The sequence below is a fragment of the Cherax quadricarinatus genome, chromosome 51 (genome assembly GCF_038502225.1).
Source record: "Cherax quadricarinatus isolate ZL_2023a chromosome 51, ASM3850222v1, whole genome shotgun sequence".
Lineage (NCBI taxonomy): Eukaryota > Metazoa > Arthropoda > Malacostraca > Decapoda > Parastacidae > Cherax > Cherax quadricarinatus.
Window position 1 is genome coordinate 8,144,580 of NC_091342.1, and position 14,655 is coordinate 8,159,234.

The window sequence follows — 14,655 nt, forward strand, 5'->3', positions numbered from 1 at the left end:
AGTGGAGGCAGGATCCATACATAGCTTTAAGCAGAGGTATGATAGAGCTCACGGTTCAGGGAGAATGACCTAGTAGCGATCAGTGAAGAGGCGGGGCCAGGAGCTCGGACCCGACCCCTGCAACCTCAACTAGGTGAGTACAGCTAGGTGAGTACACACTCCATCTCCTGGACTTTTCTTGTGTGCCTTCCGGCCCTCTGTGTGTGTGTGTGTGTGCGTGTAGAAAATTACTTAATGGTTCCGTCATTTTACTTGACACTTTTATAAGTATTTATGTCCTGACGTGTCCGAAACACTTACCACTTAATGGAGGATACTCTTACATGAGACACCAGTTAATGGAGGATACTCTTACATGAGACACTTACCACTTAATGGAGGATACTCTTACATGAGACACTTACCACTTAATGGAGGATACTCTTACATGAGACACTTACCAGTTAATGGAGGATACTCTTACATGAGACACTTACCACTTAATGGAGGATACTCTTACATGAGACACTTACCACTTAATGGAGGATACTCTTACATGAGACACTTACCACTTAATGGAGGATACTCTTACATGAGACACTTACCACTTAATGGAGGATACTCTGACATGAGACACTTACCACTTAATGGAGGATACTCTGACATGAGACACTTACCACTTAATGGAGGATACTCTGACATGAGACACTTACCACTTAATGGAGGATACTCTGACATGAGACACTTACCACTTAATGGAGGATACTCTGACATGAGACACTTACCACTTAATGGAGGATACTCTGACATGAGACACTTACCACTTAATGGAGGATACTCTGACATGAGACACTTACCACTTAATGGAGGATACTCTGACATGAGACACTTACCACTTAATGGAGGATACTCTTACATGAGACACTTACCACTTAATGGAGGATACTCTGACATGAGACACTTACCACTTAATGGAGGATACTCTGACATGAGACACTTACCACTTAATGGAGGATACTCTGACATGAGACACTTACCACTTAATGGAGGATACTCTGACATGAGACACTGGAGGATACTCTGACATGAGACACTTACCACTTAATGGAGGATACTCTGACATGAGACACTTACCACTTAATGGAGGATACTCTGACATGAGACACTTACCACTTAATGGAGGATACTCTGACATGAGACACTTACCACTTAATGGAGGATACTCTGACATGAGACACTTACCACTTAATGGAGGATACTCTGACATGAGACACTTACCACTTAATGGAGGATACTCTGACATGAGACACTTACCACTTAATGGAGGATACTCTGACATGAGACACTTACCACTTAATGGAGGATACTCTGACATGAGACACTTACCACTTAATGGAGGATACTCTTACATGAGACACTTACCACTTAATGGAGGATACTCTGACATGAGACACTTACCACTTAATGGAGGATACTCTTACATGAGACACTTACCACTTAATGGAGGATACTCTGACATGAGACACTTACCACTTAATGGAGGATACTCTTACATGAGACACTTACCACTTAATGGAGGATACTCTGACATGAGACACTTACCACTTAATGGAGGATACTCTTACATGAGACACTTACCACTTAATGGAGGATACTCTGACATGAGACACTTACCACTTAATGGAGGATACTCTTACATGAGACACTTACCACTTAATGGAGGATACTCTGACATGAGACACTTACCACTTAATGGAGGATACTCTTACATGAGACACTTACCACTTAATGGAGGATACTCTGACATGAGACACTTACCACTTAATGGAGGATACTCTTACATGAGACACTTACCACTTAATGGAGGATACTCTGACATGAGACACTTACCACTTAATGGAGGATACTCTTACATGAGACACTTACCACTTAATGGACGATACTCTGACATGAGACACTTACCACTTAATGGAGGATACTCTTACATGAGACACTTACCACTTAATGGAGGATACTCTTACATGAGACACTTACCACTTAATGGAGGATACTCTGACATGAGACACTTACCACTTAATGGAGGATACTCTGACATGAGACACTTACCACTTAATGGAGGATACTCTGACATGAGACACTTACCACTTAATGGAGGATACTCTGACATGAGACACTTACCACTTAATGGAGGATACTCTGACATGAGACACTTACCACTTAATGGAGGATACTCTGACATGAGACACTTACCACTTAATGGAGGATACTCTGACATGAGACACTTACCACTTAATGGAGGATACTCTGACATGAGACACTTACCACTTAATGGAGGATACTCTGACATGAGACACTTACCACTTAATGGAGGATACTCTGACATGAGACACTTACCACTTAATGGAGGATACTCTGACATGAGACACTTACCACTTAATGGAGGATACTCTGACATGAGACACTTACCAGTTAATGGAGGATACTCTGACATAAGACACTTAAGCACTTGCCATTCACGGAAGGTAAATACAGATTACCTTTACACAGGACTGTTATGCTGGGCACTGTCCTGGCACTGTCCTAGTACTGTCTGCCGCCTGGGCACTGTCCTAGTACTGTCTGCCTCCTGGGTACTGTCCTAGTACTGTCTGCCGCCTGGACACTGTCCTAGTACTGTCTGCCGCCTGGGCACTGTCCTAGTACTGTCTGCCGCCTGGGCACTGTCCTAGCACTGTTTGCCGCCTGGACACTGTCCTAGTACTGTCTGCCGCCTGGGCACTGTCCTAATACTGTCTGCCGCCTGGGCACTGTCCTAGCACTGTCTGCCGCCTGGACACTGTCCTAGTACTGTCTGCCGCCTGGACACTGTCCTAGTACTGTCTGCCGCCTGGGTACTGTCCTAGTACTGTCTGCCGCCTGGGCACTGTCCTAGCACTGTCTGCCGCCTGGGCACTGTCCTAATACTGTCTGCCGCCTGGGCACTGCCTGATCACTGTCTCAACAGTTTCTTACACAGTGAACCGTCAGATTGTAGTCGACACTTCTCGGTGGCCTGAGGGCACACACGTGTAGACATATAGACAGGGTAGACAGAGGCTGTCTACTTTCTATCTCCATCTGAGATCTCTTTCAGCTGATGAACAAAAAGGCACAATACCGTGACTGAAACAATACACAAGTAGGACGACGTTTCGGTCCGACTTTATTTACAACTGACAGAAGAGGAAAAACTACTCCCCCTACTATCTACTACCTCTACTACTGCTACTACTACTACTACTACTGCTGCTACTACTACTACTACTACTACTAATACTACTACTACTACTGCTACTACTACTACTACTACTGCTACTACTACTACTACTGCTACTACTACTGCTACTACTGTTACTGCTACTACTGTTACTGCTACTACTGCTACTACTACTACTACTACTACTACTACTGCTGCTACTACTACTAGTACTATTACTATTACTACTACTACTACTAGCATTACCACTACCACTGCTTCTTGTTCTTCCTCTCTTTGTCCCGTCCCTGTCACCCTCGCCTATATATACTATTTCCCTCAATCTCTTCTCTCAGTGTGACTTATCAATGGCCCAAGTCAGACCGAAACGTCATTGTGAGCTTCACTCTCTCTCCTATGTGTTGGTTAAGATGGACGACGTTGGAAATATACCGTCTTCTTCTTCTTAAGAGAGATGTACATCTTGGTGTGGGGGAGGTTCTCATGTGCGTGCTTGTGTGTGTGTGTGTGTGTGTGTGTGTGTGTGTGTGTGTGTGTGTGTGTGTGTGTGTGTGTGTGTGTGTGTGTGTGTGTGTGTGTGTGTGTGTGTGTGTGCAAGCAGACAGATAACTTCCAATAGCATAGGCTCGGTGTGTGTCCTGTTAACTGGCTTCATTACCAGCAAACGAGCAGCTTCGGGTTCGTTAAGAGGCCGAACTCAGCGCCGATAGCCGCCAAGTAATGAACCTCGGGACGCGGCTGTGGTTCCTCTAATGTGTGGTTGACTTGATGTTACGACCAGGCTGGTAGTGTTGTCGTAGCTGTATGTTACGACCAGTCTGGTAGTGTTGTAGCTGTATGTTACGACCAAGCTGGTAGTGTCGTGTTACGAACAGGCTGGTATTGTATTTGTATGTTACGACCAGACTGGTAGTGTTGTCGTAGCTGTATGTTACGACCAAGCTGGTAGTGTTGTTGTAGTTGTATGTCAGGAAGCGACGGAGAGTACGACACACACACACACACACACACACACACACACACACACACACACACACACACACACACACACACACACATACTGTGAAGAGAATAATGGGTGTTGGAAGAGGATTATACACCTGACTGAAGTGGCTTGGGCGGTAGGTAGGGAGAGAGGGAGGGAGGAAGGTAGGGAGAGAGGGAGGGAAGAAGGTAGGGAGAGAGGGAGGGAGGAAGGTAGGGAGAGGGAGAGGGAAACAGGAAGAGAGAGATTGAAAGGGGTGGAAGTTATGTAAAGGGAATGCTGGCAGTAGAATTTAGTGAGGCCTCAATATTGTGTGTGTGTACTCACCTATATGTGGCTGCAGAGGTCGAGTCATAGCTCCTGGCCCCGCTTGTCGTACCTGTTCTTTATCAATCCACTTCACGACATTCCTCAGAAGAAAAAGAAGATGAGAAAGCGGGAAAAAATGAGTTTCTTAAGAAAGTTGCAAAGAAAACAAGTGGCTTACTTTCTTAAAGCTATCTTACACGCAACTCACCTTGCTCACATTCCTCAAGGTATCTTTCTGTGTTCCCTTCAAGGGGTGCTGTTGAAGGGTTCCTGGTGCTGTGGTGGTGCTCACTACCACAGCACCACCACACCACAGCTCCACCACAGTGCTACTACACCACTACCACCACCACAGCAACACCACCAGAACAACACCACCACACCACAGCACCACCACACCACAGTTCCACCAAAGTGCTACTACACCACTACCACCACCACAGCAGCACCACCAGAACAACACCGCCACACCACAGCACCACCACACCACAGCCCCACACCACAGTACCAAATCACAGCAACACCACACCACAGCACCACCACACCACAGTACCACCACACCATAGCACTACCACACCACAGCACCACACCACAGCACCACCACAGCACAACACCACAGCACAACACCACAGCACAACACCACAGAACCGCCACCACAGCAGCACCACACTACAGCACCACCACACCAAGGCACAACCACACTACAGCACAACCACCATACCACAGCACCACCACCATGCCACAGCACCACCACCATACAACAGCACCACCACAACACCACCACCACAGCAGCACCACACTACAGCACCACCACACCAAGGTACCAGAACACTACAGCACCACCACCACACCACAGCACCACCACACCACAGCACCACTATCACAGCAGCCCCACACTACAGCACCACTACACTACAACACCACCACACCAAGGCACCACCGCACTACAGCACCACCACACCACCACCACAGCACAACACTACAGCACCACCACCACAGCACCACCACACCACAGCACCATACCACAGCACCACACCACAGCACCACCAAACCACAACACCAATACACCACAACACCACAGCACAACACCACAGCACCACCACCACAGCACCACCACCACAGCAGCACCACAGTACAGTACCACCACACCAAGGCACCACCATACTACAGTACCACCACCATACCACAGCACCACCACCACCACAACACCACCACCACAGCAGCCCCACCCTACAGCACCACTACACTACAACACCACCACCCCAAGGCACCACCACACTACAGCACCACACCACAGCACCACCACAGCACAACACTACAGCACCACCACCACAGCAGCACCACACCACAGCACCATACCACAGCACCACACCACAGCAGCACCACAGTACAGTACCACCACACCAAGGCACCACCATACTACAGTACCACCACCATACCACAGCACCACCACCACCACAACACCACCACCACAGCAGCCCCACCCTACAGCACCACTACACTACAACACCACCACCCCAAGGCACCACCACACTACAGCACCACCACACCACAACACAACACTACAGCACCACCACCACACCACAGCACCACCACAGCACCACCACAGCACAACACTACAGCACCACTACCACAGCAGCACCACACCACAGCACCATACCACAGCACCACACCACAGCACCACCACACCACAGCACCAATACAGCACAACACCACAGCAAAACACCACAGCACCACCACCACAGCAGCACCACAGTACAGCACCACCACACCAAGGCACCACCACACTACAGCACCACCACAACACCACCACAGCACCACCACAGCACCACCACACCACAGCACCACAACAACACCACCACAACACCACCATAGCACCACCACACTACAGCAGCACCACACTACAGCACCACAGCATCACAACAGCACCACCACAACACTACCACAGCACCACCACAACACTACCACAGCACCACCACACCACAGCACCACAACAACACCACCACACCACCACCACAGCACCATCACACTACAGCAGCACCACACTACAGCACCACAGCACCACCACAGCACTACCACAACACCACCACAGCACCACAACACCACCACCACAGGGAAGGAGGGCTGGCACAGCTACTATAACTTGTCTCATATTCAATGGAGTTCATATGCTTTTCCAATGGAATTTCTGTTCTTACGAGTATAACCCATCAGACGACGAGGAGGGAAAGAGAAGAGAAGAAGGAGAAGGAAGAGATGGAAGGAAATAAGAGGAAAAGGGAAAGAAGCAACGAACGGGTCTCTCTCTCTCTCTCTCTCTGGTTTACAATATATATATATATATATATATATATATATATATATATATATATATATATATATATATATATATATATATATATATATATATATATATATATATACATACAGCAACCACCCAGGGAGGTACTACCGTCCTGCCAAGTGAGTGTAAAACGAAAGCCTGTAATTGTTTTACATGATGGTAGGATTGCTGGTGTCTTTTGTCTGTTTCATAAACATGCAAGATTTCAGGTACGTCTTGTTACTTCTACTCACACACCATTCTAGGTTTTCTTTTATTTTTCTTACTAGTTCTTGTTCTTGTTTATTTACACTTATCTCCATGGGGAAGTGGAATAGAATTCTTCCTCCGTAAGCCATGCGTGTTGTAAGAGGCGACTAAAATGCCGGGAGCAAGGGGCTAGTAACCCCTTCTCCTGTATATATTACTAATCGTAAAAGGAGAAACTTTCGTTTTTTTCTTTTGGGCCACCCTGCCTCGGTGGGATACTGCCGATGTGTTGAAAGAATGTGTATATATATATATATATATATATATATATATATATATATATATATATATATATATATATATATAATGACTTTAATGATGATGAGATAATGATGATAATAATAATGATAATGATGATGATCATGAAGGTAATGGAGATTGATGAAGAGGACAGTTACCTTCTCTGCTGCCTCCTGCCACCCTATAATGCCTCTCTCTCTTCCATCTCTCTTCTTTCTCTCTTCCCTCTCTCTTCTCTCTCCCTTTCCTCTCTCTTCTCTCTGTCTTCCCTCTCTCTTCTCTCTCTCTTCCGTTTTCCATCCCATTTACTTCCTCCTCTATCAATCAGGCTCTTTCCCCCTCTTAATAATTTAATCTCTTATTCCCATCCTTTTATGTGCCTCTTTCTTCTTCTTCTTCTTCTTCTTCTTCTTCTCTCTCTCTCTCTCTCTCTCTCTCTCTCTCTCTCTCTCTCTCTCTCTCTCTCTCTCTCTCTCTTTCTTTCTTTCTTTCTTTCTTTCTCTCTCTCTCTCTCTCTCTCTCTCTCTCTCTCTCTCTCTCTGTCTGTCTTTTCAATAAATCGGAGTTATCTTCACCTTTCCTCGAATCAAAACCGACCACCTCCATTTCCCTTGATGCTGCACTAACCTCCCGTGGGTTTAGAGATTCCTTATTTATATAATAATAATCATAATAATAATAATAATAATAATAATAATAATAATAATAATAATAATAATTTTGTCTCTCCCCAGATGAGTGCGCAACCCAACTTTGCTCTAGTGGAAGACGTCTACTAAGAGGTGACAACCGCCCACCGCCCACTGCCCACCACCCACCCGCCGCCCACACAGCCACCCCGTACAATGCGTGTTAAACACAGCTAGCAACCCCAGTTAATCTCGTAGTTCAAGAAGATACACTTCCGCTTAACACAAGTATCTTGATTACTCTAAGTTAGTTAAGTTTTCCTGGGTAATAAAGAGAGTTGTGCTGGAGACTTAAAGTAGTTATAACAGCGCTTTACTGTTGATAATAGAGACCCGGTGTTCTTGAGTATTTTATTAGCGTGATACCTGGCAGGTAGCTGCTACACCCGTGGCTACTTTACTGTTACAGTCGTTAGTAATATTTCCGCCAGTAGTGATATTACAGGTATTACCACTACTGCCGGTAGAGATAATATTAAAAAATAGTGATATAGCCAGTGAATATTAAAATTAGTGAGAGGAACGTATGTGCTTATATATAACGAGGAACAGTTATAGTACGTAATGTTGTTAATGAATTAGTAATTACAAGTGTAGTGTTACTGTAAACAAGATGTGAACACGTTTAGAATCTCTCTGTAACCCAGAAACAATTTAGTCTTCCAGCTAAAAGCAAAATATAAGTGATTCTGAAATGTTTATTCTAAAAATATTGATTTTTTTTAATATATGAAGGTCGACTGTCAGTGCCTGGGACAAGAGTTATATCTTGACACACAAGACTGAGTCCTGATGCGCAAGACTGCGTCTTAACACCCCAGTATAGTCTATGTGGTAGCCTTGTGACGTTGATAAACCAGGACAGAAGTAGTGACCATCTGGCCAGACTTATGTATAAAAGTAACATGGAACTCTTTACAAAACACACACATAATCGTAATCTCCCGGACGTGACACGGAAAGAAACTCTGACAAATGTTCAACCAGACTAGAATCGTAATTAGCAAGTTTGTGCATAAAAAAATTGTTATTGTACTTTAAAACAGAAAAAAAATGTATTTTGCTGTTATTAGTTTTTTGGAACTAGCCCAGACTTCATTTACATAGTAATTACCAGCAGTAACTTTGGAGTATTTGGTCAAGTGGGTAGTGGAGCACTTCCCAAGCGGTTGGTCAGGCATTTAAAAAGATAATTAAACTTAGAGAGCTTCCAGCCATTCAGAAACCTTGATTTCATCAACACTTACACTTCATAACACACCTCCCACTTCACAACACATGTAAAATGTCTCGCAAGTTCCCATAACACCGATTAACATCCATCTTCTCGACGTTCGACTTCTCACTTGAGCGGATGACGCGAGAGTGAAAATCAGAAGGAGGAGGAGGGGGAGGAGGAGCACTCAGAGGAGGTCAAGCTGGTCCTTACAACCTTGCAATAATGACCAAGGTCATGACCTTCGTCCATGCCTCTCTTCTTGTCCTGCTTCTGCTGCTCTCTCTCACTCTGGCCGACCCAAACAAAGGTCAGTCTCCACACCATGGTTCCTGCCTTGAAGAATTTGCATGATGTGTTCCCAGTAATGATAATGAAGGAAGTGATTAAGTGAGACGATATGTTCTTTAAAGTGTTGATCAGTCTCTCTCTTTTTTACTCTCTCTCTCTCTCTTTCTCTCTCTTGTTCTCTCTCTTTCTTTCTCTCTGCCTGTCTGTCTGTCTTTCTCTCTCATTTCTCTGTCATACTTGCATTTCGACTGCACCTTTAACAATTACTACTACTACCATTACTACAACAACAACAACTACTACTACTACTACTACTACGACTACTACTAGCACTACTACTACAGCTATTACATGTAAGATGCACCAAAAAATACTCCTTGCTAACTTCATGAAAATTATGATAGGACAAGGAAAGGTCATCGTAGGAGCTTGTACACAAATAACCCGCACATAAAAGAGAGAAGCTTACGGCGACGTTTCGGTCCGACTTGGACCATTGACAAAATCGGACCGAAACGTCGTCGTAAGCTTCTCTCTTTTATGTGCGGGTTATTTGTGTATCGTTCCAGTCACGGTATTGTGCCTTTTTTTGTTATTTAAGAGCTTGTCAAGAAGAGTTAGTGAAATATGGGTAGCATTTCCCGTAGACTTAGAGACCTACTTGTCCAGGATAAAGTGTTGGATAATGATAATCACTCGTTATAATAATAATAACAATAATAATAAAAATATAACTGTTTCTGAGGCAACTTTTTATAAGGTGTCAAATGTTGTAGTAAGTGAGGATATATATATACCACTGTTACCACTACTACTACTATTACTATTACTCCTACTACTACTACTGCTACAACAACTGCTACTACTACTACTATTATTACTGCTACTGCTACTACTATTACTACTACTATTACTACCACCACTACTATTACTACTACTACTACCACTACCACTAGCATTACTACTACTGCTACCACCCCCACAACTATTACTACTAGTACCACCACTATTATTACTACTATTACTACCACCACTATTATTACTACTACCACCACTACTATTACTGCTACTATTACTACTACTACTACCACCACTACTATTATTACTACTACTAATACCACCACTACTATTACTACTAGTACTACTACTACCACCACTACTATCACTGCTACTACTACTACTACTACCACAAGTATTGCTACTACTACTACTATTACTACCACCACTACTATTACTACTACTACTACCACTACCACTAGCATTACTACTACTGCCACTACTATTACTAGTACCACCACTACTATTACTACTACTACTACTAATACCACCACTACTATTACTACTAGTACTACTACTACCACCACTACTATCACTGCTACTACTACTACTACTACCACAAGTATTGCTACTACTACTACCACCACTACTATTACTAGTACCACCACTACTATTACTAGTACCACCACTACTATTACTACTACTACTACCACCACTACTATTACTACTACTACTACTACTACTACTACCACCACTACTATTACTACTACTACTACTACCATAACTATTACCACTACTACTACCACCACCACTACTATTACTGCTACTACTACTACCATAACTATTACTACTACTACTACTGCAACCACTACTATTACTGCTACTACTACTACCATAAGTATTACTACTACTACCATAAGTATTGCTACTACCACCACTACTATTACTGCTACTACTACTACCACCACTACTATTACTGCTACTACTACTACCATAACGATTACTACTACTTCTACTACCACCACTACTATTACTGCTATAACTACTACTACTACCATAAGTATTAATACTACTACCATAAGTATTACTACTACTACCATAAGTATTACTACTACCACCACTACTATTACTGCTACTACTACTACTACCACCACCACCACTACTATTACTACTACTACCACCACTACTATTACTACTACTACTACTACCACCATAACTATTATCACTACTACTACCACCACCACTACTATTACTGCTACTACTACTACCATAACTATTACTACTACTACTACAACCACTACTATTACTGCTACTACTACTACCATAAGTGTTGCTACTACTACCATAAGTATTACTACTACCACCACTACTATTACTGCTACTACTACTACTACTACCACCACTACTATTACTGCTACTACTACTACTACCACCACCACTACTATTACTGCTTCTACTACTACCATAACTATTACTACTACCACCACTACTATTACTGCTACTACTACTACTACTACTACCATAAGTATTAGTACTACTATAATAAGTATTACTACTACTACCATAAGTATTACTACTACCACCACTACTATTACTGCTACTACTACTACTACCATAACTACTACTACTGCTACCACCACCACTACTATTACTACTACTACTACCATAACTAGTACTACTGCTTCCACCACCACTACTATTACTACTACTACTACTACTACCACCACTACTATTACTACTACTACTACTACCACCATACCTATTACCACTACTACTACCACCACCACTACTATTACTACTACTACTACTACTACCATAACTATTACTACTACTACTACCACCACTACTTTTACTACTACTACTACTACCACCACTACTTTTACTACTACTACTAACACCACTACTTTTACTACCACTACTTTTACTACTACTATTACTACTACTACTACTACTGCAACTACGACTACTACTACTACTGCATCGCCACAATATTTATTGATTTACAAAATCATATTTTTTTACCAATTAATTAAAATAATTGTACAATAATTTAATTTAAAATACAACATTAACAAAAAAAGACAAAATTTAATAATTTCTGAACGATTTTTATTAACGAAGCTTCGTTAATAATGATAACTAATAACGAATCAGCGAGTGTTTTTGTCGCCTTCTCAGGGATGAAGGGTTAAGTCTGAAGGCGATCGGATAAGGCGTTCTGATGTTAGTGGGAGAGGAGGACACTGTAAGATACAGTGTGTGTCGGCTCTAGCGTCATGTGGTGTGGTATTATACAGGTCTTTGTGTATGGCCGTGTATGGCGGGTATAGCTCGTTCAGTAGTTGCGTTCTCTCCCTGTATACTGTTTGTTCCATCATTCATTCTTCCCTACTTGTTCTATCCTTCATTCTTCCCTACTTGTTCCATCCTTCATTCTTCCCTACTTGTTCCATCCTTCATTCTCCAACACTTGTTCTTCTCCTCCATCCTTCATTCTCCAACACTTGTTCTTCTCCTCCATCCTTCATTCTCCATCTCTCCCACAAACATCATCTCCTGCTTCTCACACACTCTGGTCCATGTTCACCTCTTACTACCCCATGTCCAGGCTGCTAACACCTCCCCCCCCTCTGCAACCCCACACGGTACCCACCCCACCCAACAACCCCCCCCCTCCCCCATGTAATATCTGGACCCAACATGCAGCTGCAATTCAGAGGGACTCAACTTGCAACTGTTATTGTTAAAAGATTCAACTTCCTTACATGTTTTCTCTTTTAAATACTCCATCTTCAATATATATATATATATATATATATATATATATATATATATATATATATATATATATATATATATAATGTATATATATAATGTGTGTGTACGGAGCTGCACCGTCAAATATTGTCATGAATTACCTTCGCTTATTGTAATATATTTCCAACGTTGACTCTCATAACTGAGTTTTTACTGCATATTATCACGTTTTTTGTTCCGTTATTAGCAAACATAACGTCTCATAACACACACACACACACACACACACACACACACACAACACTGCCTCTCTCACAGCTCTCTCTCTCTGTCTCTCTCTCTCTTGAGTCTCAGGTTATTGTGAGGGGAAGTGCGTGTGAGGGGCGTGGTGAGGGGCGTTGGGGTTAGGTAAAGTGTGTTATTGGCAGGGGAAACCTTGGGTGGTTGGTGTATGTGTGGGGGAGTGAGCTGCTTAATGTATTTTTCAAAGAAAAAAAACAGTAGAATTTCTAAATCTCCTCTCTTCCATTACCCAGCCTGAGGTATACTGCTACTGTCATGCTGTCAGTCTGAGTCTTACTCTAATGTACAGTGTGTGGTGACCTAGTACAGTGCCTTCACGTGAACTTAAGGATACCACTATAGTGCTTTAATGTGACCTTTACACTCCATTATAGTGCCCTGAAGTGATCTTAACACACCATATAGTGCCCTAACGTGACCTTAATACATCATATAGTGCCCTAACGTGATCTCATGTGTATGCTCACGTGACCTTAACACTCCAATATAGTGCCCTCACGTGACCTTAATACTACTCTATAGTGCCCTAAAGTGACCTTAACACTCCACTATATTGCTCTCACGTGACCTTAATACACCATATAGTGCCTTAACGTGACCTTAACACTCCACTATAGTGCCCTCACCTGACCTTAACACTCCCCCATAGTGTCCTCACGTGACCTTAACACTCCACTAAAGTGCAGTCACGTGACCTTAACACACCATATAGGGCCTTAACGTTACCTTAACACTCCACTATAGTGCTGGCACTAGTGTACAGCTCCTCCTATGACAAACAGCAGTGCCAGCGCTCTTGCCTTGACGAATAAACTAACAATATCTGACAGCCAAATGGCTGCCGGACCAGTTTTATCTTATTTAACGAGAGAGAGAGACAAGAGGTCTCGGTAATTAGGTGTAAACAGTGAAGCCCTGAGATTCAGGCTTCGTGCTAGTGCGGAGGGAAGAAAAAACAGAAGAGTTATCCTCCTGGTTATTCCTTCCTGTCCTCCCCTCACATGTCTACACCATGGCTGGGTAAACAAGGCTGGGATAAGCAGCCTTCCCAGGAGAGCTCAGTACACGCTGAGGTTGCTCGATTTTTTTGAGGCTGGAGAGATATAGCCCAGAGCTTGGCTCTACCAGAGCCAAGCTCTATTAACAATTTGCTCTGTAAATACTGTTTTATGAGAAACGTTAAGGGAAGGTATTCAAGGGTAAGTCTTCATGAAGACAAAGATGGTAAACCAGCTTTGACTAGGACAGTGTTTCGCCCTG

The 14,655-nt window shown here is 43.2% G+C and overlaps 1 protein-coding gene across 5 annotated transcripts in view; it reads left to right on the forward strand.

Annotated features, from left to right (window-relative positions):
* Positions 1 to 14,655, forward strand: part of LOC128694770 (carbonic anhydrase-related protein 10-like) — a 277,436-nt gene that overhangs the window by 92,114 nt on the left and 170,667 nt on the right. For 2 of the 5 annotated variants that reach the window (XR_011393402.1, XM_070095798.1), the window contains exon 2: positions 8,097 to 8,144. Coding sequence is in view for 4 of the 5 variants with exons in the window: in XM_070095798.1 (XP_069951899.1) it covers positions 8,097 to 8,144 (48 nt within the window). In the remaining variant the exon portion in view is untranslated. Of the gene's footprint in view, positions 1 to 8,096; positions 9,578 to 14,655 lie in introns of all 5 variants that reach the window. The other 3 variants (XM_070095800.1, XM_070095799.1, XM_070095802.1) reach the window with 2 other exon arrangements.